This window comes from Antennarius striatus, chromosome 20, assembly GCF_040054535.1.
Source record: "Antennarius striatus isolate MH-2024 chromosome 20, ASM4005453v1, whole genome shotgun sequence".
Taxonomy (NCBI): domain Eukaryota; kingdom Metazoa; phylum Chordata; class Actinopteri; order Lophiiformes; family Antennariidae; genus Antennarius; species Antennarius striatus.
Genome location: NC_090795.1, coordinates 1,062,087 through 1,083,485, shown reverse-complemented (window position 1 = coordinate 1,083,485; position 21,399 = coordinate 1,062,087). Strand labels below are relative to the sequence as shown.

The following is a 21,399-nucleotide window of genomic DNA, read 5'->3' as shown; positions in this document are numbered from 1 at the left end:
GCTGTTAAACCTGTCTCTCTCTCCCGGTCCTGTCTCTGCAGGTGTGTGTTTTTAACCTGCTGTTTGTCCTGTGTATGAGCCTGGCTCTGCCCTGCAGGGCATGGCGCCCCCTGTTGTCAGGGATCTGTACAGTTTGGACCTGTGTGGTGACTGTCTGTAAGATGTTGTATCAGCTCAACGTCGTCCAGCCAGACAGATACTCGTCTAACTGCAGCATGGTAACCCCTGAAAGACAGACAGTATGGTACCTGTCTGTCTGCTGCATCTTCACGCCTGTTTTTGTGTCCTTCTTTAGCCTGCTAACTCCAGCAGCGACCTGTCTCTGTCTGCTTTATATTCTGGTCCTGTTGACCCCGCCCAGTGGGTGGGGCTTCGCAAGACAGAAGGAAAACTGCTCGATTACCTGAGGGTGAAGCATGATATATAAAAACTATTTCACTTTAAAATTTTGTAAGTCCGTTAGCCTTGATAGCTTAGCAACACATTAAAATGTCTAACTCAATATTATTAGTACTGCTAGCTCCCATAGCCTCACATTAACAATAGTTCTAGAGAATTTCCGGATGATGTTATCTTTGATGTCTTAGTATCATGCTAATCTGTAAAATAGTGCATGATGATGTTAGCATTGATAACGTTATGTCCCACCAACCTCTCTCCACAGTATAACCTTATGATGTTAGCACTATTAGCCTTTGAGGTGACCATTTACAGACATCAGGAGCTCTACCGTCTTCGCCGTAACAAAGTCCCGCCCCCCACTAGAACGCTGTTTCATGACATCACTAGACATCACCTTGACGAAAACGTGCTAAGCTGCTTCAAGTACTTCCTGAATTACTTCTTCTACAAGTTTGGACTAGAGGTGAGGTTCACACAATTCAGCGTATGCAGAAGCTAACCTATTCCCGTTTAAAAACATTCTCATGCTCCTCTTCCTTGTCAGACTTGCTTCCTGTTGGCTGTGAATGTGATTGGTCAGAGAATGGATCTGTATGCGGTAGGCCATGCCTTTGGCCTAATCACCGTCTTATCACGTCGCAGCAGGAAGTGCATTGCCTCAGTCTGGCCCAAGTACTGCTACTTCCTGTCTGGGATGCTGTGCTTCCAATATGTGCTTTGCATCGGATTCCCGCCTGCTGCCTGTAAAGGTACAAACACCACAGCGTTAGCGCAGGCAACTTAGCATCATGCTGCCTTGTTAGGTCTGACTTAGCATCATGCTAAATAATCTTTTCAGACCTCGTTCACACGGATGATTTGTTTTAACTTTGGGAACTCCTCTGAATTTTCAGATTACCCCTGGAGGCCTCCGTCATCCAACGTGGATTCCAACGTGGTCAAGTGGCTCTTTCTGCCAGACTACCTGACGCCGCCGAACCCGCTTTTCCTCCTCTGTAAGATCAAAAGGAATCTGTTGAGGCGATGTCACACGAGAGGTTTTGCTCGTCGTCTGTGCTGATGACATCATGCTATCATTTGCAGACCGGTTGTGTGTTTCCTGGTCTTTCAGATGACTTCCTGCTCCTCCTGGGGGCGTCTCTGCAGCTCCAGGTATTCGAGGAGGAGCTGCAGCCATCGGTTCAGATCCTGGCTGGGGACAACTGTGAGCTGGAAGGAGACGATGGACAAGTCGCCGATCTGATCCGACGACTCCGTCTCAACACGGTCCCCGATTTCATGATGTGCAGGTAAGCTCCACCCACTGCTCACCTGTTTTTTCTCCCAGTCGAAATGTCTGACCTCTGACCTCTACGTGCAGGTCCTACCTGGACATGATGAAGGTGATTATCTTCTGCTACATGTTCTGGTTTGTTCTCACCATCATCTTCATCACTGGAACCACCAGGTGAGTGGGTGGAGCCAAAAGTCATCTTCAAATATCCTCATATTTTCAGAAATCTCATTTTTGTTGTTACTTGTTTGTAAAACCAGAATATTTACAATTAAATCACAACTTTTTCATTTCTCCAAATTTTTGATATTCAGTGACAAACCTTTAATTCAGTTTCCGGTTTTGCCACGTTTTCTACTTCCTGATCCAGGATCAGTATCTTTTGTATGGGCTACCTGGTGGCATGTTTCTACTTCCTGTTGGTGGGCGGAGACCTGCTGCTGAAACCAGTCAAATCTATCCTGGTGTACTGGGACTGCCTGATTGGCTACAACGTGTTTGTCATCACCATGAAGAACATTCTGTCTGTAAGTCACTTCATCTCCGCACTTCTCATGAACAAAGAAACTAAAATGTGTCGTCAGAAACTTTAAACCGTCCATCTGTTTCCAAGATTCTGGCCTGTGGGTTCATCAAGTCTCTGGTTTTAAATCATTGCTGGTTGATTCAGCTCTTCAGTTTGGCCTGCACCATCAAGGGTTACACCAAACGTAGGTCAACTGTCCTACCTGTACATAGCTCCATGCTAACACTTAGCATGCACGAATTGAAACGTTGGCGTTGACTTTCTGCAGCGGAGCAGCAAAGCAGCAAACAGTGCGAGTTGCCGAGCGACGAGGCGGGGATCATCTGGGATGGCGTGTGTTTCTGTTTCCTGTTGCTGCAGAGGAGGGTCTTCAGGAGTCACTACTTCCTTTATGTCGTCCTGGACCTGCATAACACGCAACTACTAGCCTCCAGGTAGGCGCACGTGAACGCAGCCTTAACGCCAGTGCGGCTGTGTGATGTGGATTTATCTTGTTGTCTCAGGGGGGCGGAGCTTATCGAGGCGTCCACCGTGAAGGCCGTCAGAGCGAGACTGGAGGTGGAGAAGACGTCAATGGACCTGCTGAAAAGACAGTAAGATGCTAACACAGCCGCAGTCAAGTCTGAACACGTCAGATCTAGACGAGTCAGAAGGAGGCGTGTCCAATCAGTCCTGAAGGTCTGGCATGTGACACTTCCTGTCTGTTTCCTTCAGGATGGAGAGGATTAAATCTCGCCAGCAGAAGTTCCGCAGAGGAAAAGAGAAAATGTTAAGCTTGACCCAAGACAGCTTCGAGACGGACGGTAAACAAACGGTTGCCCTGTAATGGTGGAGCACACGGGTGTGCTTGGTTTTTAGGTTGTGTTTCGTTTGGCAGGTCAAGAGACCAAGAAGGGCCAGCGGCAGAAGGAGTGGTGGCGACCGTGGGTAAATCACGCCTCCAGTGAGTCACATGACATCATCTCTCTCATACGTAGGAAGGTTCTATATTCTAAAACGACCGAACCGGGTTAACTGAACCTGTTGTGAGGTACGTGTCAGACTGTAGTATCTACCTGCAGTGGTGAGGAGTGGTGACTACTACCTGTTTGAGACGGACAGCGAGGAAGAGGAGGAGGAGGAAAAGAAGGAGGAGCAGGAGGAGGAGGAGGAGGAGCTACCTGAGAAATCCGCTTTCCAGGTGAGATGGTTCACAATCACACATACCTGCGGTAAGGCCTGTACGTGTGTGTTTAGAGCACATGTACAGACAGAAGACGTCACGTGATCCAGTCATGTGACAAGAAACCAGTAGAAATTGATTCAGGCGACGTGAGGAGGTGACAGGAAGTTGGACTCATACAGGTGTGTGTGTGTTCGTTGTCAGTTTGTCTACCACGCCTGGATAACAGACTCCAGAACAGCCATGAGAGCTCGCAACAACCAGAAGAAGCTCTGGAAGAAGAACTCATCCGAACGAAGGAGCAGGAGGGAGGAGAAGAGCGGAGGTGAGGAGGAGGAGGAGACTAGAGATGGAAAGACTTAAAATAAAAATTGATGAACTAAAAAATCAAGTAAAATATTAAAGAATTACTGAGATAGTGTTGAGTGTCATTGGCATATCGCTATTACCTGACCAGTTGCAAACTGTGAGTTCTCCCCCTGTTCAGCTGCCGGAGCTATGGAAGTGACAGAGGAGGTGGAAGAGGACAGAGAGGAGGAGGAGGAGGAGAAAGAGGAAGGACCAGGTGAATGAATGAATTATTAACCATTTCTCAAACTGGATCCAGAGTTGTATAAAAGCTGAGTTGATCTGTGTGTGTTTTAGACACAGTGCTACGTCGCTTTTCCAACACCTTGCGGTTCTGTTGGGTTCTGCTCTCGGCTCTGCTGGATTCTCTGACTGCCTGGCTCAGAGGTCTGTGTCAGGAACACATCGACATCTCGACCGTCCTACGAATTGAGCGATGCATGTTAATGCAGCAGGCTAAGCAGGTGCGCGCTCAGGACTGTAGTCAAATTTGTCTACCATGTATGTGTCAGTGGCATCGATTTACTTCCTGTTTGTTTGTTCAGGGTAATGTTCCCACTAGAGATGCAATCCGGATTTACTACCATGAGCAGATGATGAAAAGTTCCAGAGAGTCCGGCCTGGACTACAGTACCCATGAAGCCTCAGCTGGGAGAGGAAGCAAGGAGGAAGAAGAAGTTCTTCCAGATTCAGATGGAGAAGAAGTAGGTGGGCAGACGGCAGAGGAAAAAACAGAAGTTAGACCAGAAGGAGATTATCCAGATGAAGCAGACCCAGATGCAGGAGAACCAGAACCAGAACTAGAGTTGGGAGAATCAGTAGAGGAAACTCCAGGAGTGAAACCAGAGACAGCTGAAGGTGAACCAGGACTTGAAGATGAAGCTGATGGCTGTCCAGAATGCTTGGTGGCTAAAACCAGCCAGAGGTCGAGACCCAAACTGTCCAGAATGGAGAGAGTTCGGTCATCATCCTCGTTGTCTTTACCTGAAGAAGAGGGGAGGAGCCAGACTCACAGGTCGATTAGTAAAGTTAATCTTGAATTGAAATGTAAACATGGTTTTCATTGAGCTAACTGCTGCTAGCAGTCGTTCCCGTCCATCTGGGGCTGAGATTCCGTTTCTCTCTCTGTTTCTACAGTGTTGACGAATCAAGTCCGCCATTTCCTATTGACGCACTGCCAACTCACCCCTTGACTGGCGCCTCCTCCCCCGCCTCCCCCTCGTCAATCCACCTCCCCCCATCCTACAGCCTCGCTCTGGGCCTGGACCTGCATCAGGAGGAGCCAGGAGAGCGCATGGAGACGAAGGGGGAAGCATCGTCGTCGTTGCTGAGGAGGCGGCGACTGGTTCACACCTCGGGGGAAAGGAGCGACTTCACGTCCGACTCTGCTTTGTGTCCGCTGGCGTCTCACACTCAGGAGCTGACGGCCAGTGAGCTGCTGAGGAACAGGTGAGTCACAGGTGAGGCACAGGTGAGTCATGGCTGCTTCTGACTGACTGCCCCCCCTTTTCTGGTTCAGGACTTTCTACGAGGAGGAACTGGAGTCTTCGGATCATTTCTATGGCAACCAGCACCAGCTGCTCCAGATGTGCTATGCTATATACAACATCCTGGCCGCCAGGTAAATGCCTCGGGTAACTCGTAGACTCCTGTCTTCTGCTGAGGTTTCTCAGATGCTCCCTTCCTCAGGTCAGAGACGGTGTGCTACCTGGTCATCGTGCTGAACCACATGGTGTCCGCCAGCTGTCTGACGCTGGTGCTTCCTGTTCTGGTGTTCCTCTGGGCGACACTGTCCGTCCCCCGACCCAGTAAGACCTTCTGGATGACGGCCATCATCTACACAGAGGTGGGCAGTGGTTTATCTAACTTTATCAAAAGCCCCCGCTATTGGTCCGTCAACAGGCTTGATTTCGGTATACCTGTACTTGTCCTCAGGTCACCATCGTCATCAAGTACTTCTTCCAGTTTGGCTTCTTTCCGTTCAACCAGAAGCTGGAGGTGGACCGCTCCAAACCGTTCCACCCCCCAAACATCCTGGGGGTGGAGAAAAAGGAAGGCTATGTCCTCTATGACCTGCTGCAGCTGCTCGCGCTTTTCTACCACAGAGCCATACTCAAGGTAAGCCCCGCCCCATGTCGGTATCCCATAGTCCCTTGCCAGAAAATGTACTTTGATTTGGTGGCTTGCAGTGCCATGGACTGTGGGATCAGACGGTTACCATAGAGACCGACGCTCTCCATAACCACGACAACCAGACGGACTCTCCCCGAGAGGCCACCCCTACCAATCTGGGAGAACCTGCAAATGTGCTGCGGCAGCGACTCCGGAGACGCACTCAGTCCGGCTCCACCCAGACACGCTCTCCAGCAGGTAGAATCGAACGCACCTTAACGTCGGGGTAACTTCTTCAGCCACGCTGACCCCCGTTTGGATCGGGTTGATGTGAAACGACCACGCAACCGGTTTGATGTGGTCGTCCTCGTCTCGTTTCAGACAGCGTCAGCTCCAGACCTCAACAGCCCAGCAAAGTTGATCTGCTGCTGGAGAAACTGAGAGAACTTTCCATCAGAGCCAAAATCTACTCCGTTACCAGGTGAAAAACCGAAACAGGAAGTAGATGGACTGTCCTCGCTGTTTGATGAATCAGTTCTCTTTAGATAACAACTAAACTTTCAGTAATGTTTGTTCATATAGTTTCTTCAATTTCCTTCTCTCACACACCATGTGTCAGGTGTATGTCGCTCTACCGGCCGGTGCTTCAGTTCTTCAGAGCTCTCGTCCAACCAGAATACAGCGCCGTCACTGACGTTTACGTCCTCATGTTCCTCGCCGACACCGTCGACTTCATCATCATCGTCTTTGGCTTCTGGGCCTTTGGGGTAAAATTAGATTTTCGGCTCACCTCGTTTGACTCAGTCAAAACTTTATTCACCTGAATGAACTTTATTTAAATTTCCCAGAAACACTCTGCGGCTGCTGACATCACTTCCTCCCTCTCAGAAGACCAAGTTCCCGAAGCTTTCCTGGTGATGGTTCTTATCCAGTTTGGTATGTCTTCCTGTGTCACCACCGGTCTGTCTGCTCACCCGTCTGCCTTCATGCTCACCTGGCTGTTCACCTGTCTGTCTGCAGGTACCATGGTGATAGACAGGGCTCTGTATTTGAGGAAGACGGTCTTGGGGAAGTTGGTTTTTCAGGTTATTCTTGTTTTTGGGATTCACTTCTGGATGTTCTTCATCTTGCCAACGGTCACTGAGAGGTAACTTCACCCATCGCCTGAGCAAACTAACCACTGTTTCACCACTTCTGGTGGTCCCCAACCTGTGGCTCGTGGACCGGTACCGGTCCATGGGTCAATTGGTACCGGTTCACACAGAAAGAATCCAGAACTTAGATTATTTCTGTTTCATTTCTGATCTGATTCTGGACGATGTTTTAAATGACCAACACTAGCGGTTAGCTTTGGATGCTTGATGAGATATAGGGTACCTGTTTTATAGACCTTGATGCATTCTTAACGCCCATTGAAGACCACCACTGTCTGTCTCACTTGGTTTCTGTCTGTCTCATCTGTCCGTCCGTCCGTTTCAGGCGTTTCAATCAGAACTTGGTGGCTCAGCTCTGGTATTTCGTCAAATGTGTTTACTTTGGACTGTCAGCCTATCAGATCCGATCTGGTTACCCAACACGGGTTCTGGGAAACTTCCTGACCAAGAGCTACAACTACCTCAACCTCTTCCTGTTCCAGGGGTGAGTGCAACATGAACCAAAACCAGCTAACCTAGCTTGGCATAAAGTTTGGAAGCAGAGAGACACCTTTGAACTGACTTTGCACAATAACAACAAGCAGGGGAATATTAACATAACTAAGCACAGAGATATGAGTAAAAGATAGATGCAGCCTAGCAACAAAGACTATTAACCTTGCTTACCATGTATACTTGAAGCAAAGAAATACTTAACCTTGATTGAGATTAGAGTGGAAGCAGGCCAGAGCCTTAGCCTAGGTTAGCACAGACTGAAAGCAGCTGCTGACGGATGACCTGCTACCTCGGTCCGCCTGTAGCTTCCGTCTGGTTCCCTTCCTGACGGAGCTGAGGGCGGTGATGGACTGGGTTTGGACCGACACCACTCTGTCTCTGTCCTCGTGGATCTGCGTGGAGGACGTCTACGCCCACTGTTTTGTCTTGAAGTGCTGGAGGGAGTCAGAGAAGGTGAGTCTTCATCTGGCGGGGGGTTCCGTGCGAACCGGTTGGTGAAGGGTTCTCATGCATGGCATTTGTGGACAGAGGTACCCTCAGCCTCGAGGCCAGAAGAAGAAGCGGGTGGTGAAGTACGGGATGGGTGGTCTCATCGTCCTGCTGCTCATCTGCATCGTTTGGTTCCCGCTGCTCTTCATGTCGCTCATTAAATCTGTCGCGGGGGTCGTCAACCGACCTCTGGACGTCTCTCTGACCATCACACTGGGAGGCTTTCAGGTTAGCTTAGTTGCTTCTCCTGGTTGAGTCACGTTGATGGGATTTGTAGTTTTTTGACCGACGTGTTTCCCGCAGCCGATTTTCACCATGAGCGCTCAGCAGAATCAGCTGACAGACCTGACCGAGGAAGACTTCCTGTCCTTCACCAGCTCCTACAGCTACACGCCGGTACATTCCAGAATCCCGGCGCCCTGCTGCTGCGGAATGTCGTTTTTCTTTCTGTAACGCTGTGGTCTTCATTTCCCAGAGTGCCTTGCAGTTCCTGGAAGCGTACAGTCACGAGGACGTGACGGTGGCGGAGCTCCAGGGCAGCAGCAACTCCCTGTGGACCATCAGTCCTCCCAGCAGGCAGTACCTGAGCCAAGTCCTCAACCTGGACCACTTCCCCTTGACCGTGTCCTGGACTGTCCAAAGGTCAGCTTGATCACACTGATCAATAATCAATAATACCCCCTAGAGCAGTGAGAATGGTAGTGGTACAGCATTTGAGGATGAAGAACTTGCCCACTTTTCTCCATCAGAAACTTGAGTTTGGGGGCGAAGGTGGAGCTGGCTTCAGGTAAACATGTGACCTACCTGGATGACAAGACTCGCCTGGAGCTGATCCAGCTGCTCAATGGAACCAGGACACGTCCTGTGTGAGTACTTCCTGTGTTATCCGGCGATGTTAGCCACCATGCTAGGTGTCATTGGTGTGAACGGTGGCTTCACGTCTGTGTTTGTCTTCAGGGTGATTGAGGACGTGTTCCCGTGTTTCATTCGCGCTCCCAGCGATTCCAATGCCAAACCCATCGAGCAGCTTTACGCAGGTTTTTACATCCGCTCTTGAATCCACAAGGACTGCGGGTTTTTTGCACTTTTTTGGTCACATGACTTCTCTCTTCCAATCAGATGAACGCTACAAAGACATCCTGCTGGCCCTGGAGCGCTCAACCAACCAGAGCCGAGAGATCCAGGAATGGTGGATTGTGGACCAACCGGCAGCCAGCCTGGTGGCTGTGAAGAGTTTAGCTCCCATGAGCGGCAGGAGGGAGGCGGGGCTTCAGCTGTTCGTCTTTAGCGATAAAGTCAGTCCGCCAAGTTTGGGCTTCCTGGCTGGATATGGGTGTGTTACTCCTACCCTAGCCTACCTCAGGCTAAACCGTAGCCCTACTTCCCCCCCGTTTTCTTCTTCTTTACCCTCTTCTTGTCTGCCCCGCAGCATCATGGGATTGTATGCCTCCGTGGTGTTGGTGATTGGGAAGTTCGTCAGAGAGTTCTTCAGCGGGATCAGCCACTCCATCATGTTCGAGGAGCTGCCGTGTGTCGACCGCATCCTCAAGCTCTGCACCGACATCTTCCTGGTAAACGCAAACCACAAGCCCCGCCCTCGAGTTTGACAGCTGCTGCTACCTTTTGATCTGATTGGCTGATTTTTTTGTATCTCAGGTGAGGGAAACGGGTGAGCTGGAGTTGGAAGAGGAGCTTTACGCCAAACTCATCTTCCTGTATCGCTCTCCGGAGACTCTGATCAAGTGGACACGGCGCTGATGTCGCCGATCGATAGGGGATCAACTGAACCCGAGACGACTGGTCAGAACCAGTAGTCTCTGAATGGAACGTTCACCGGACCTCAGAACGTTCTCAAAACGGCAAAAGATGAAGGAACCGACTTCCTCGGACCAAAAGCAGGGACAACCAAAGTTTAAAGAAACCAAACCTGGGAGAACATCAGCGGAACGCCACCTGTTTGCTGGTGGACCAATAGTAGCAGCTGGGAGGTGGTGCCAGCCTTCTGATCATCAATAATCAATTATCAGGACCTGTGGGGATATTTCTCATCCTGGGAAAGCTGGAATTGATTGAGGCTTGTAAAACAGAATTCACCATAAATGAAGCCATTTAATTGGACGCTGCTGTGTCGCTACCTGACACGCAGCTTTAATGTCGGCTGCCACAGAAATTAATAACGCAAAAATAATTATTCAACTGCAAACTCAATTTACTGGACTTTTTCCAGTGACTTCCTGTGCAGGGACTCGTCTACAGGAAGTGAAGTCACACACTCCAATCAACAATAAAAATGTTGCACTTTCACTCAGCTGATTTTATTTTCATTTGTTTTACTTTAATGTCTGCAGGGCAGCTAAATTCTGTTAGCTCCACTGGGGCTTCCTGTTTGCTGTTAGCAGATCTGTTTTAGCACTACATTAGCTTTGTGTTAGCTGTAGTTATCGCTATGATAGCTGTACTTAGCATCCCTTGTGTGTGACCATTTATCAATCGTGTTGAGAGCATCAATATGTGAAATATTGATATATATTGATCAATGCTGATACTTGAATATTGTTACTATGTATCAATACCATGTGTTGTGATAAGTATTTTTAATCACACCAACAGGCTGCTGCTGTTTTCATTAGCTCTATGGTGAAGCAACATTAGCTCAACATTAGCGCTATCATAGCACTATTTTAGATTCATGTCCACTGTGTATTTCTGCTATGGCAGTGCTACAGTGGCGCTTAGTTAGCTTTTATTAGCTCATATTAGCACTTATGGATATGTCATCTATATTAGCTTGGCTTTAGCGCTGTTCTGGTTTTCATGAGAAACACATTAGCTTTCAGCCAGTTGATTGGATATCAGCTCTGTTAGCTCTACATTATCTCCGTCAACTGTTTGATATTATTGTGCTAGCATTCATTAGCACTACATTTGGTTGTGCTTAGCTTACAATAGCTCGATATAACTTCATATAATGTTAGCAATTAGTTGACCATAAAGTCTGTCCAATGCTAGCTCTTACGAAATTAAACCGGCTCTCAGGTGTCGGATGAGCGGAGCAAAGCAAACGCCATGTAGGGATAGCAAAGCATTTTAGAAGAACTAAGTGAAGACAGTTGTTAGCGTATCGTTCACTAGCGCTGGAAACAGGAAGTGAATGATTTTCCTGCGTGACACCAACTGAAAGTCTCTCCCGCGAAGATTTCAAGCGAAGTTGAGAAAAAACAAACATTTGTTTACTAGAGCGAGTCACAGGTTTAGACCAAATCCATGAGGTGTTCATTTATGTGGCTTAATTTAGTGGACGTACGTCGGTCAAATCAATTATATTACTGAATATTGATAAGTGTACGCTTTCCTGTACGTTGCTATGGCGCATGCCCAGAACCACCTGATATCTGCTTATTATTTTCTAGCTGGTTGGCATGTTGATGATCAAAACTACTGGAAAATAATATCTGTGGTCAATTTAATGAATGAAAATTGTGTTTAAAATGAATTTGAGTTAATATAAAGGGGACAATAGTTCCGCCTAAGGAACAGGTTTGATTCCCCAACAGGAGTTCTTCTAACCCAACCTGCTTTCAGGTGAGCATCAACGTCCTCCAGAACGTTACAGAACCTTCTCTCCTTTATTTATTACGTCACGTTTTCATTTTAAGTCCGATTTTAAAATGTTTTTTAAGCTGAGACGTTAAATCTTCCGTTTTTACAGTCAGTCAGAGACAAACATTAAATAACAGACTATAACTTTACCTGAACACGCAGAAGAGCCACCACCGAAGAAGAATGAACGGCAGCTCACGTCCGCCCTCTTCAGGGTGGCTGAGCTACTGCCTGCCTCGACCTACGCCTGTTCCGTGCGTTTTTACGTCACATCCGGTCACTCAGTAAGTGACGAACAGACGTGAAACACGTTGAACTATTATTTCGAAACTGGGAACATAAAATAAAAATATCTGCGATGTATAAAAACGTTTTAATTAGGCAGTTCTTTGCTAGCCTGCACTGAGTTAGCTAAAAGCAGCCGCTCTGACGCGCGGCGAAATCTGACGCGCGGTAAAACCTAACGCGCGGCAGGTTACACCGCGCGGCAGGTTTTACCGCGCGGCAGGTTTTACCGCGCGGCAGGTTTTACCGCGCGGCAGAGCTCGGTGCCGCCTCCGCCCGCTGCCTGCGCTGTAACTGAACAGGAAATACTCAAAATAAAGCGATTATGATAATAAAAATGATTGAAATTAGTGGAATTACTCAGAATTTGCATTTATAATTCATATCAGAGGACAAATATTTATTTCATCGTTAGTAAACGGCTCATGGCGGCTGGTGAGGATAACGCCTCCCTGACCGCACGTCACCTGTTTTATTTCCATTAAGTTTCTCCTTAACTCACCTTCCTCCTCCTCGGTGTGCACTGACAGTGGTGTTACTGTCTCTTTAAATCTTCCACCTTCCTCCTCCTCTTCCTCGGGGCATTAGCTCCATGATGGCGGCCGCTCAGGACGGTCCTCTCTACCTGGGCTTTGATTTCAGCACGCAGCAGGTAAAACACTTCACTCTACCCGCGGTCTGTGCGGAGTCCGCGCGCGCGTGCGTTTGTTTTGGTGGCGGGAATGGGGAGGTGACGCACGGGGCTCGCGTGTCGTCATCACGTAAATACGGAAGTGAACAGAAGTTTGAGTCTCAGTCGGAAACTGAAGACTAACAGTCGTTTAAAGTTTATTAATTTAACAGGAAATGTAAAAATAATGCTTCACAAGTTACTTAAACCAATCAGGTGGATTTATTGATCCACCTGATCAGGTGACTCATGGTGGATTCTGTTTGTTGTCAAGCTGAAGGTGGTGGCGGTGGATGGGAACCTGAGCGTGGTCCACCAGGACAATGTGCAGTTTGACTCGGAGCTACCTGAGTTCAGGTAACACGTCTCGCATTTCTGTCTTATTTTGTAGAGTTTGTTCTGTAGTTGGAAGCTTTTATTTTGAAATCGATCAGTTCCTGTTGGTTCTGTGGTGTCCAGGACTCAGGGAGGGGTTCACATTCACGCCGACAAACTGACGGTCACGTCTCCGGTGCTGATGTGGGTGAAGGTAGGACACAAGCTCATGGTGGTTCAGGTGTTTCACGCTTCAGTTAAAGGGTTAACTGACCCTGGATCAGTTTGACCTCTGACCTCACAGGGTTGTGTTTGTGTCACCCTGCAGCCCTGATTGGTTGTTGTGTCTTTGTGTGTGTCATCAGGCCTTGGACCTGTTGTTGGACAAGATGAAGAAGGCGGGGTTCGACTTCTCTCGCGTCATTGGACTGTCAGGTAGTGGACAGGTGAGACTTGACAGGTGGGCGTCGCTTCACACCAAAGCACTGCAGTGTGTCCACATACTTTTTTTTTTCTCTTAGCAACACGGCAGCGTCTACTGGAGACGAGGGGCGTCCGAAACCCTGAAGCAGCTGGACCCGAACCGGGACCTGCACCATCTGCTGCGGGTGCGTGTCCACCGCCATGTCCGAAGTAGTTCTGTGTGACCTTCTCCTGAAGGTTCCCCTGAAGTTTCTCTTGAAGGTTCTCTTGAACCTCCTCCTGAAGGTTCTCCTGAAGGTTCTCTTGAACCTCCTCCCGAAGGTTCTCCTGAAGGTTCTCTTGAACCTCCTCTTGAAGGTTCTCCTGAAGGTTCTCTTGAACCTCCTCCTGAAGGTTCTCCTGCCCCCACAGGACAGCTTCTCGGTGGCTGACGCTCCGGTGTGGATGGACTCCAGCACCGGGCACCAGTGTCAGGACCTGCAGGCGGCAGTGGGGGGGCCCCGGAGACTGGCAGAGATCACTGGGTCCAGAGCCTACGAGGTCAGCCCACCACCTGTCTGTCTGCCCACCTGTCTGTCTGTTCACCTGTCTGTCTGTTCACCTGTCTGTCTGTCTCCCATAGCGTTTTACAGGAAACCAGATCGCTAAGGTGAGACACACCCAACCGGAGAGCTACCAGCATACAGAGGTCAGCCGCAGGTCATGCTCACCGTCATGTATGACATTCCTATGACATCACTATGACATCACTGTGTGTTTGAAATGTGTGTTTGCAGAGGATCTCTTTGGTCAGCAGCTTCGCCGCCTCTCTCTTCTTGGGGGACTACGCTGCCATCGACTTCAGCGACGGTGGGTCAGTCGGTACCTGTCTGTGGGTCAGTCGGTACCTGTCTGTGGGTCAGTCGGTACCTGTCTGTGGGTCAGTCGGTACCGGGTCCTCCTGACCCCCCTACCCCTGACTGCAGGTTCTGGGATGAACCTGCTGGACATCCGCAGCAGAACCTGGTCAGAGGTCTGCCTGGACGCCGTGGCCCCCCAGCTGGACCGGTTGCTGGGAGCCCCCCTCCCCTCCACGTCCGTCCTGGTCAGTCCCGTTCGGGACTTGTTGATCACGTGACGCAAACAGGAACAGGAAGTGCTCCTTCTTGCCTTTCAGGGTGGTGTCTCCTCCTACTGGGTGCGGCGGTTCGGCTTCTCGGAGCGCTGCAGGGTGGTGGCGTTCACCGGAGACAACCCAGGTGAGACTCCTGATGATGTCATCATCAGGACCGCCCAGCCGCTTCATCGGAGGGGGGTGCAGTTCTCCTGGTGAACACTAGGTGGTGCTGCGGTATCAGGATCAGGCGTCCTGTTTTTCTGTACAAATATTTGCTGTTTCTTCTCAATTTTTTTAAAGAAAAACCTCAAAATTATTTGACAAATTCTGTTTTCTGGGAACAGGGGAAAAAATCATTTTATTTATTTTATTTTTTTCCTGCTGAGAAACAGGAATTAAAAAAAAAAAAAAAATTCTGTCTGTCTTCAGCGTCTCTGGCAGGAATGAGGCTCCAGGACGGAGACATCGCCGTAAGTTCCCACCGTGCCAGCTAACGGCTAATGGCTAACTAGCCTTTTGTGGCACCGTCATCTGTGTGTGTGTGTGTGTGTGTTTGTGTGTGTGTGTGTGTGTGTGTGTTTGCAGGTGAGTCTGGGGACCAGTGACACCGTCTTCCTGTGGATCCAGGAGCCACGCCCGGCGCTGGAGGGTCACGTCTTCTGCAACCCAGTGGACTGGCGAGCCTACATGGCGCTGCTGTGGTACGAGCACACGCGTGTCTGCCGGTCATGTGACACAAAGAGGCCCCGCCCTCTGCGAACAGATTGAATGTGTGATCGATGCTGATCAATACTTGATCGATCCGTTGAAGTAACTGAGTGTTTCTGCTCCAGCTTCAAGAACGGGTCTCTGACCAGGGAGCGAATCAGGAACCGGTCTGCTGGAGGATCATGGGAAAGATTCTCCGCCACCTTGAGAGAGACGCCGCTGGGGAATGGGGGAAACATCGGTGACGCCTCCCTAACCTCCTTCCTTCCTTCACACCTGCCCCCCCTCTGATGGTTGTCTCTGTTTCCAGGGTTCTTCTTTGACACCATGGAGATCACTCCTCCGGCTGTTGGAGTTCATCTCTTTGACTCAGGAGACAAACAGGTGGGTGGACAGACAGACAGACAGACGACAGACAGACATACCTGTCCCACCTGACTCTCCTCCTCCACCTGCAGGTGTCCTCTCTGAGCCCTCAGGTGGAGGTTCGGGCGCTGGTGGAGGGTCAGTTTCTATCCAGGAGGCTCCACGCTGAGAGGCTCGGATACTCCATCAGTAAGCTCCGCCCACTGCACCTCCTCCGCCCACTGCACCTCCTCCACCCACTACACCTCCTCCACCTCCTCCTGCTGGTTTTCTCCTCTCTCTCAGTGAATTTCTTCATCTTTCTGTGTTTTCAGTTCCAGGAACCAGAGTTCTGGCCACAGGCGGAGCTTCATCCAACAAAGAGATTCTGCAGGTCAGTGGGTCTGTTAGCATCCAGGTGTGGCATCCAGGTGTAACTGGATGCTAACAGCTAATGTGTTGATAAGTTTCACAGTACGAACCTTGACTGGTTCTACGGGTGTAGACCAGAATCAGGATCTCATGTGGATGATGAACTTCTCCTCCGTCAGGTTCTGTCTGATGTGTTCAACGCTCCTGTTTACACCATCGATCTGTCCAACTCCGCCTGTCTGGGGTCCGCCTACCGCGCTCTGCACGGTACTATACCCTCACACCAGACCTACACCAGTACTACACCAATAATACACCCTCACACCAGACCTACACCAGTACCACACCAATAATACACCCTCACACCAGACCTACACCAGTACTAAATCAATAATACACCCTCACATCTGACCTACACTAGTACTACACCAATAATACACCCTCACACCAGACCTACACCAGTAGTAAACACAATACTACACCCTCACACAAGTACTACACCAGTACTAAACACAATAATACGCCCTCACACCAGACAGACACCAGTACTACAACAGTACGACACCCTCACACCAGTACTACAGCCATACAACACCAGTACTACACCTGTACTACACCAATAATACACCCTCACACCAGACCTACACCAATAATACACCAATAATACACCCTCACACCAGACCTACACCTTCACACCAGACCTACACCTTCACACCAGACCTACACCTTCACACCAGACCTACACCAGTACTCCACCAATATTGCAACAGTACAACACCCTCACACCATTACTACACCCATACTACAGCAGTACTACACCAATAATACACCCTCACACCAGACCTACAGCTGACCTACACCAGTACTACACCAGTACTACGCCCTCACACCAGACCTACACCAATACTACACCAATACTACACCCTCACACCAGTACTACACCAGACCTACACCAGTACTAAACCCTCACACCATTACTACACCCATACTACACCAGTACTACACCAATACTACACCCTCAAACCAGACCTACACCTTCACACCAGACCTACACCAGTACTACACCAGACCTACACCAGTACTAAACCTTCACACCAATATTACGCCCTCACACCAGACCTACACCAATACTACACCCTCACACCAGTACTACACCAGACCTACACCAGTACTAAACCCTCACACCATTACTACACCCATACTACACCAGTACTAAACCAATACTACACCCTCAAACCAGACCTACACCTTCACACCAGACCTACACCAGTACTACACCAGACCTACACCAGTACTAAACCTTCACACCAATACTACGCCCTCACACCAGACCTACACCAGTACTACACCAATACTTTAACCGTACTACACACTCACACCAATACTATGTCCTCACACCAGGTCTGCTAGACGGTCATGTGACTTGTTTCTGTCGTAACTCAGGTCAGATTAAAAGCGATCAGCTCCAGCAGTCAGCTGATTATTGATTGGCGGCGGCGCTAAACGACGGCGGCGGCAGGACGAGTTCTTTTATCTATGCGCACATTAAATTCTACATACAAGATAAACGTCCGTCTCCTCTCTGGGAATTTATTCATCAGCGCCGCTTCATGTCTCTGCTGAGGGCTGTTAGCGGCGGCGAGGGGTGCGTTCGCTACGTCTTCATAAAAAACAGATGAAAAAGATTCGCCAGCCACTCCACATGAAAGAGACTGGGCGAGTGGCGCCGCTGATTTCACGTGTGACAGCTGTCAAATCTGTATGCAGGCGGCGGCGGCGTCTCCGTTTCCTTCAAACCACAACCCTGTTTTAACGGCGAAAGTCAATTGCGTGGGCTTGAAGAGACATAATGCAATCCTCCTGATGTTAATAACAAATGCTGATTCATTCAGGAGCGGCGGCGGCGGCGGCGGCGGCCTCCTGGGGGGGGTGAAGCAGCCCTCATGCAATTACTCTGCAACAGAGCTGGATGCACAGAAATCCTCCCCCAGCATTCATCTTGCATGAGTGCTGCAATCTTTCCCCGAATGTTACCGAAACGGGAAGAAACGGGAGAGTCGGTTTATTATCGAAGCCTGGTTTCTCCTCCGGCGCCGGTCGTCTGGTCGGGTCGGTTTAGGCGGGTTCTGCTGAAGCCGCCGGGCAGGTTTAGTTGAACCTTAGTCGGGATACGACCCGGATGAGGACATATTCGGTTCCTGGACTCGTCTTGTACGACGCGTCCACTAGAGGGCAGCGAAGAGTCGGAACCAGCTGACGAAGAAACGACGTCTGGACCGAAAAATATCTTCCTCTACTTGTGTGTGTGTGTGTGTGTGTGTGTGTGTGTGTGTGTGTGTGTGTGTGTGTGTGTGTGTGTGTGTGTGTGTGTGTGTGTGTGTGTATGTGTGTGTGTGTGTGTGTGTGTGTGTGTGTGTGTGTGTCCTCTGCTGTGGGAGAAGGTCGGATGAATTGGTTTGACTCTGCAGGTCATTTCTGCTCTTATAGCAAATTACAGAAGAAGCCGAGCGAAAAAAGATGACATGTCGTCCCATGATCCTTTGCTTGTATGATGTCATGACCCAGAGTCCTCAGTGACCTCTGACCTCTGTGTGGATGTTTCTGCTGAGCACAGAAGCTTCTTCAGGACCATCCTGCTGCAGTATTGTAATATTACTATGAGTGTTAATACTAGTACTTATAGTAATATCATCACTACTATTAACAGTGTTAATAGTAGTACTAATATTACTATTTGTATTAATTATAATATTAGTATTAATTATTAGTAATATTGGTACTGGTATAGTACGAATTCTAATATTAGTGCTAGTATTAGCATTAATGGTTAGTAGTATTGATTATGATGAGTAGTATAGATAGTACTACTAATATTACTATTAGTACTAGCATTCGTATTAATTACTAGTATTAAAACAAGTGCCAATATTACTAGTACTGATGTTAATATTAGTAATATTATCGTAATATTAGTACTGGTATAGTACTTGTGCTAATATTAGTGCCAGTATTACTACTAGTATTAGTAGTGTCAGTACTAATAGTACCACTAATACAGTAATAGTAGTGGATATATTCTAGTACTGCTATTATTATTAACAGTAGTATTAATACTAGTGTAATTACTATTAGTACTAGTATTAATACGAGTATTATATGAGTGCTAATGTTAACAGTAGTATTAGCATCTGATTGGTTAATAGACCGGCCCATTAAGACCCTCTTACTGGTTTATTGATCAGCTGTTGCTGGTTCACCGACTGCTCTGATTGGTCGCTGACATGCTGACGGTTTATTGGATCACGAGTCACCTTCATTCCACTGAATCGAGCGTCGCTGACGCCGGAGCCTGACCTTCTGATTGGATAATGAGCGACACTCTGAGGGCTAATGGTGCAGAAAGCGGCTGCTCTGATTGGTCGATGTGTGTTTTCAGGCCTGGCAGCAGAATCTGGACTTTCCTTCTTTGATGCGGTGAAGAAGGCGTCCAACCCCCAACTGGCCGCCACCCCCCACCCAACGGCACAAGAGGTACGAACTGGTTCCGCCCCCCCATGAGTGGAATTAGCATTTATTAAATTAGTCACAATGTGTGTTTTGCTGCTTTATGGCGCGTCGTATTTCCCGGCGGTGCCTCCTCCCACTCACGCACACACACATGGATATTCTGGCGTTTTGCTCGGCTCATCACTCAAGAGGTTGTGAAGTTTTTTTTGCGGGGGCGGAGATCTGCAGGACTTGAAGCTGGATAAACGTGTTGATGAGGAGACGAGCAGCGAACAAACGCCGGGCGTCGTTCAAACCCATGTTCTGGAACAGTGAAACGTGAAACAGTCCAGGTTCAGTCCAGGTCTCCCCCCCCCTGAGACGAACACAGGTCAGGTTGATGCAGAACGGACATCATTTGATCATGATAGAAGCACATTAACACACACACACACACACACACACACACACACACACACACACACACACACACACACACACACACACTTGTAGATGTACATTTTCACACCCTGTCCCACTTTCATAACTCACTGCCTCCTCATTAAACAACTTGTTCCCCTCTGGAACAGCGGTGAAGAAAATTACATGACAGGCCTGACACGTACACACACACACACACACACACACACACACACTGATCAGTTGTCACATCAGAGGCGTTCACCTCAGTGCATGATGGATCTTCAATCTGATCAGAGAACATTTTAAAAGGGGACGTCACAGAGTCTTCATCTCTGAAGATCAATTTTTTTTTCCTAAGCATTTACAGGCTCCGCCCCTTCATCTGCATATTGTTGCTGCTAATTTAATCGCTGTTCCTGGAGCTGGTCCAACAACCCTCTGGTTCGGGTTCTGGTTTGACTCCGGTTTAAACTCACGCCAGGATCCATGTTGCTCTAATGTGGCTGTGTGTTTACTGATGTGGTGTTCTGTCATGTTCGTCGTCCATAATTTAACAGTACAGGTCATGAATAAGTAATGAGCTCTGTTAAAACACCTAGCGCGCACACACACACACACACACACACACACTGAAGGTGCAGCACAGACTACATGCTGCTGGATGAATATTCTGTCTGTAGTGAACAGCAGGATATTAAATATGAAGCAGCAACATAACATGACAGAGATCCTCCAGCGGAGTGACGCTCCACTCTGAGGAGTTTGTCAGCTTCAGTTAACACACAGAGAAAAAAACTAAAACCCCGTCCCCCGTAGTTTAGTGAGGAAAAGTTACCTGTCCTAACTTACAGTACGTTTACCTGATGGGACCTGGTTTCCATGGAGACAGACTGAAATGTTTCTGTAGGTGATCGAACACTCGATTCCAGTTAAACAAGTTCTAGTCTGGACTCCTCAGTCCAGGTTCACGCAGTGAAACAGTCCAGGTTCACGCAGTGAAACAAACACTTCCTGCTGTCTCCAGGTAGCCATGCTATGCTAACACTGCTGCTGGCCACACCTCATTAACACAACACCATCAAACGGGTGAAACTGCATTCACTATGGACACGGTGACATCCCGTTAGGCCCCGCCCCCCAGTAAAACCAGTAACCTGTCTGTGACCACGCTGAAGCTGACAACACTGTTAAAAAAATGTCTGCTTCTTCCAGGTGTACGCCCCGATGCTGAAGCGCTACGCCCTATTGGAGGAGAGAGTCCTCCAGGAGCCCCGCCTCTGAGGAGCCACACCCACCAGTCAGCTGGTTCTGAGGAGGCGTGAGTCTGGTCATTAGCATCAGACCACACGATCCTCAGAAACCTGAAGCTGGCTGACGATTGATAATGCGATTATTAGAAATCAATTACTACCCATCGTCAATCAGATGAATCATTAATCCCGATAGAATTTAAATTAAAAAAAGTTTTTAATTAAATAACCAAAAGAGGATGTTCAAAATTTAACGTTCAGTTAAAATGGAGAAATTTTAAACCTAATGAGGCGAATATAAATGACATCAAAGCCGCTGTCACACATTTAGCGCCAAGCTAACTGTTAGCGTTTCGATTTGTTACCATGACAATTGTGGAAAATCTTGAAATCACCACTAACTGACCTCACTTGTGTTTTTTCTGATGTGTAAATTTCTATAAATAAAATCGATGACTACTTTCA

At 48.5% G+C, this 21,399-nt stretch overlaps 2 protein-coding genes and 1 long non-coding RNA gene across 8 annotated transcripts in view; 2 read left to right on the top strand and 1 right to left on the bottom strand.

The window, feature by feature from the left end:
- LOC137614017 (piezo-type mechanosensitive ion channel component 2-like) overlaps nucleotides 1-10,265 on the top strand; it is a 21,136-nt gene extending 10,871 nt beyond the window's left edge. Inside the window, exons 19-55 of one of the 2 annotated variants that reach the window (XM_068343422.1) lie at nucleotides 42-218; nucleotides 296-409; nucleotides 665-865; nucleotides 947-1,151; nucleotides 1,296-1,397; nucleotides 1,514-1,691; nucleotides 1,763-1,849; nucleotides 2,046-2,202; nucleotides 2,289-2,385; nucleotides 2,470-2,635; nucleotides 2,705-2,794; nucleotides 2,916-3,004; nucleotides 3,079-3,144; nucleotides 3,263-3,381; nucleotides 3,568-3,688; nucleotides 3,851-3,928; nucleotides 4,009-4,175; nucleotides 4,257-4,726; nucleotides 4,849-5,160; nucleotides 5,231-5,332; nucleotides 5,401-5,557; nucleotides 5,647-5,829; nucleotides 5,901-6,081; nucleotides 6,205-6,304; nucleotides 6,443-6,590; nucleotides 6,672-6,759; nucleotides 6,844-6,970; nucleotides 7,303-7,461; nucleotides 7,778-7,925; nucleotides 8,001-8,189; nucleotides 8,265-8,357; nucleotides 8,437-8,603; nucleotides 8,711-8,827; nucleotides 8,919-8,998; nucleotides 9,081-9,294; nucleotides 9,391-9,532; nucleotides 9,618-10,265. In XM_068343422.1, coding sequence (XP_068199523.1) covers nucleotides 42-218; nucleotides 296-409; nucleotides 665-865; nucleotides 947-1,151; nucleotides 1,296-1,397; nucleotides 1,514-1,691; nucleotides 1,763-1,849; nucleotides 2,046-2,202; nucleotides 2,289-2,385; nucleotides 2,470-2,635; nucleotides 2,705-2,794; nucleotides 2,916-3,004; nucleotides 3,079-3,144; nucleotides 3,263-3,381; nucleotides 3,568-3,688; nucleotides 3,851-3,928; nucleotides 4,009-4,175; nucleotides 4,257-4,726; nucleotides 4,849-5,160; nucleotides 5,231-5,332; nucleotides 5,401-5,557; nucleotides 5,647-5,829; nucleotides 5,901-6,081; nucleotides 6,205-6,304; nucleotides 6,443-6,590; nucleotides 6,672-6,759; nucleotides 6,844-6,970; nucleotides 7,303-7,461; nucleotides 7,778-7,925; nucleotides 8,001-8,189; nucleotides 8,265-8,357; nucleotides 8,437-8,603; nucleotides 8,711-8,827; nucleotides 8,919-8,998; nucleotides 9,081-9,294; nucleotides 9,391-9,532; nucleotides 9,618-9,719 — 5,493 coding nt within the window. In that variant the 3' untranslated portion in view covers nucleotides 9,720-10,265. The remainder of the gene's footprint in view (nucleotides 1-41; nucleotides 219-295; nucleotides 410-664; nucleotides 866-946; nucleotides 1,152-1,295; nucleotides 1,398-1,513; nucleotides 1,692-1,762; nucleotides 1,850-2,045; nucleotides 2,203-2,288; nucleotides 2,386-2,469; nucleotides 2,636-2,704; nucleotides 2,795-2,915; nucleotides 3,005-3,078; nucleotides 3,145-3,262; nucleotides 3,382-3,567; nucleotides 3,689-3,850; nucleotides 3,929-4,008; nucleotides 4,176-4,256; nucleotides 4,727-4,848; nucleotides 5,161-5,230; nucleotides 5,333-5,400; nucleotides 5,558-5,646; nucleotides 5,830-5,900; nucleotides 6,082-6,204; nucleotides 6,305-6,442; nucleotides 6,591-6,671; nucleotides 6,760-6,843; nucleotides 6,971-7,302; nucleotides 7,462-7,777; nucleotides 7,926-8,000; nucleotides 8,190-8,264; nucleotides 8,358-8,436; nucleotides 8,604-8,710; nucleotides 8,828-8,918; nucleotides 8,999-9,080; nucleotides 9,295-9,390; nucleotides 9,533-9,617) is intronic. The other variant, XM_068343423.1, reaches the window with a different exon arrangement.
- The window catches only part of LOC137614035 (uncharacterized), a 20,089-nt gene extending 7,601 nt beyond the window's left edge, over nucleotides 1-12,488 (bottom strand). For 2 of the 4 annotated variants that reach the window (XR_011039021.1, XR_011039023.1), the window contains exon 1: nucleotides 12,349-12,488. This is a non-coding gene — a long non-coding RNA (uncharacterized lncRNA). Of the gene's footprint in view, nucleotides 1-1,026; nucleotides 1,144-3,812; nucleotides 3,860-12,348 lie in introns of all 4 variants that reach the window. The other 2 variants (XR_011039022.1, XR_011039024.1) reach the window with 2 other exon arrangements.
- xylb (xylulokinase homolog (H. influenzae)) lies at nucleotides 12,407-21,399 on the top strand. 2 transcript variants are annotated; one of them, XM_068343464.1, is made up of 19 exons: nucleotides 12,407-12,498; nucleotides 12,791-12,873; nucleotides 12,976-13,045; nucleotides 13,197-13,277; nucleotides 13,353-13,439; nucleotides 13,666-13,794; nucleotides 13,877-13,942; nucleotides 14,031-14,103; nucleotides 14,220-14,338; nucleotides 14,411-14,492; nucleotides 14,780-14,820; nucleotides 14,936-15,051; nucleotides 15,184-15,299; nucleotides 15,369-15,442; nucleotides 15,517-15,613; nucleotides 15,739-15,797; nucleotides 15,955-16,042; nucleotides 19,212-19,306; nucleotides 20,897-21,399. In XM_068343464.1, exons 1-19 carry the CDS (start codon nucleotides 12,439-12,441, stop codon nucleotides 20,963-20,965), a joined length of 1,605 nt encoding a protein of 534 aa, XP_068199565.1. In that variant the 5' UTR covers nucleotides 12,407-12,438; the 3' UTR covers nucleotides 20,966-21,399. The 2 variants fall into 2 exon arrangements, with proteins under 2 accessions (XP_068199565.1, XP_068199566.1); XM_068343465.1 differs by having other exon boundaries at nucleotides 12,422-12,498; nucleotides 12,951-13,045.

Coding starts and splice junctions, on each gene's coding strand:
- xylb (XM_068343464.1), top strand. CDS start 12,439: ATGATGGCGGCCGCTCAGGACGGTCCTCTCTACCTGGGCTTTGATTTC. Junction 13,943..14,030: donor AGAGCTACCAGCATACAGAG/GTCAGCCGCAGG, acceptor GTGTGTTTGCAG/AGGATCTCTTTGGTCAGCAG. Junction 15,443..15,516: donor TTGACTCAGGAGACAAACAG/GTGGGTGGACAG, acceptor CTCCACCTGCAG/GTGTCCTCTCTGAGCCCTCA.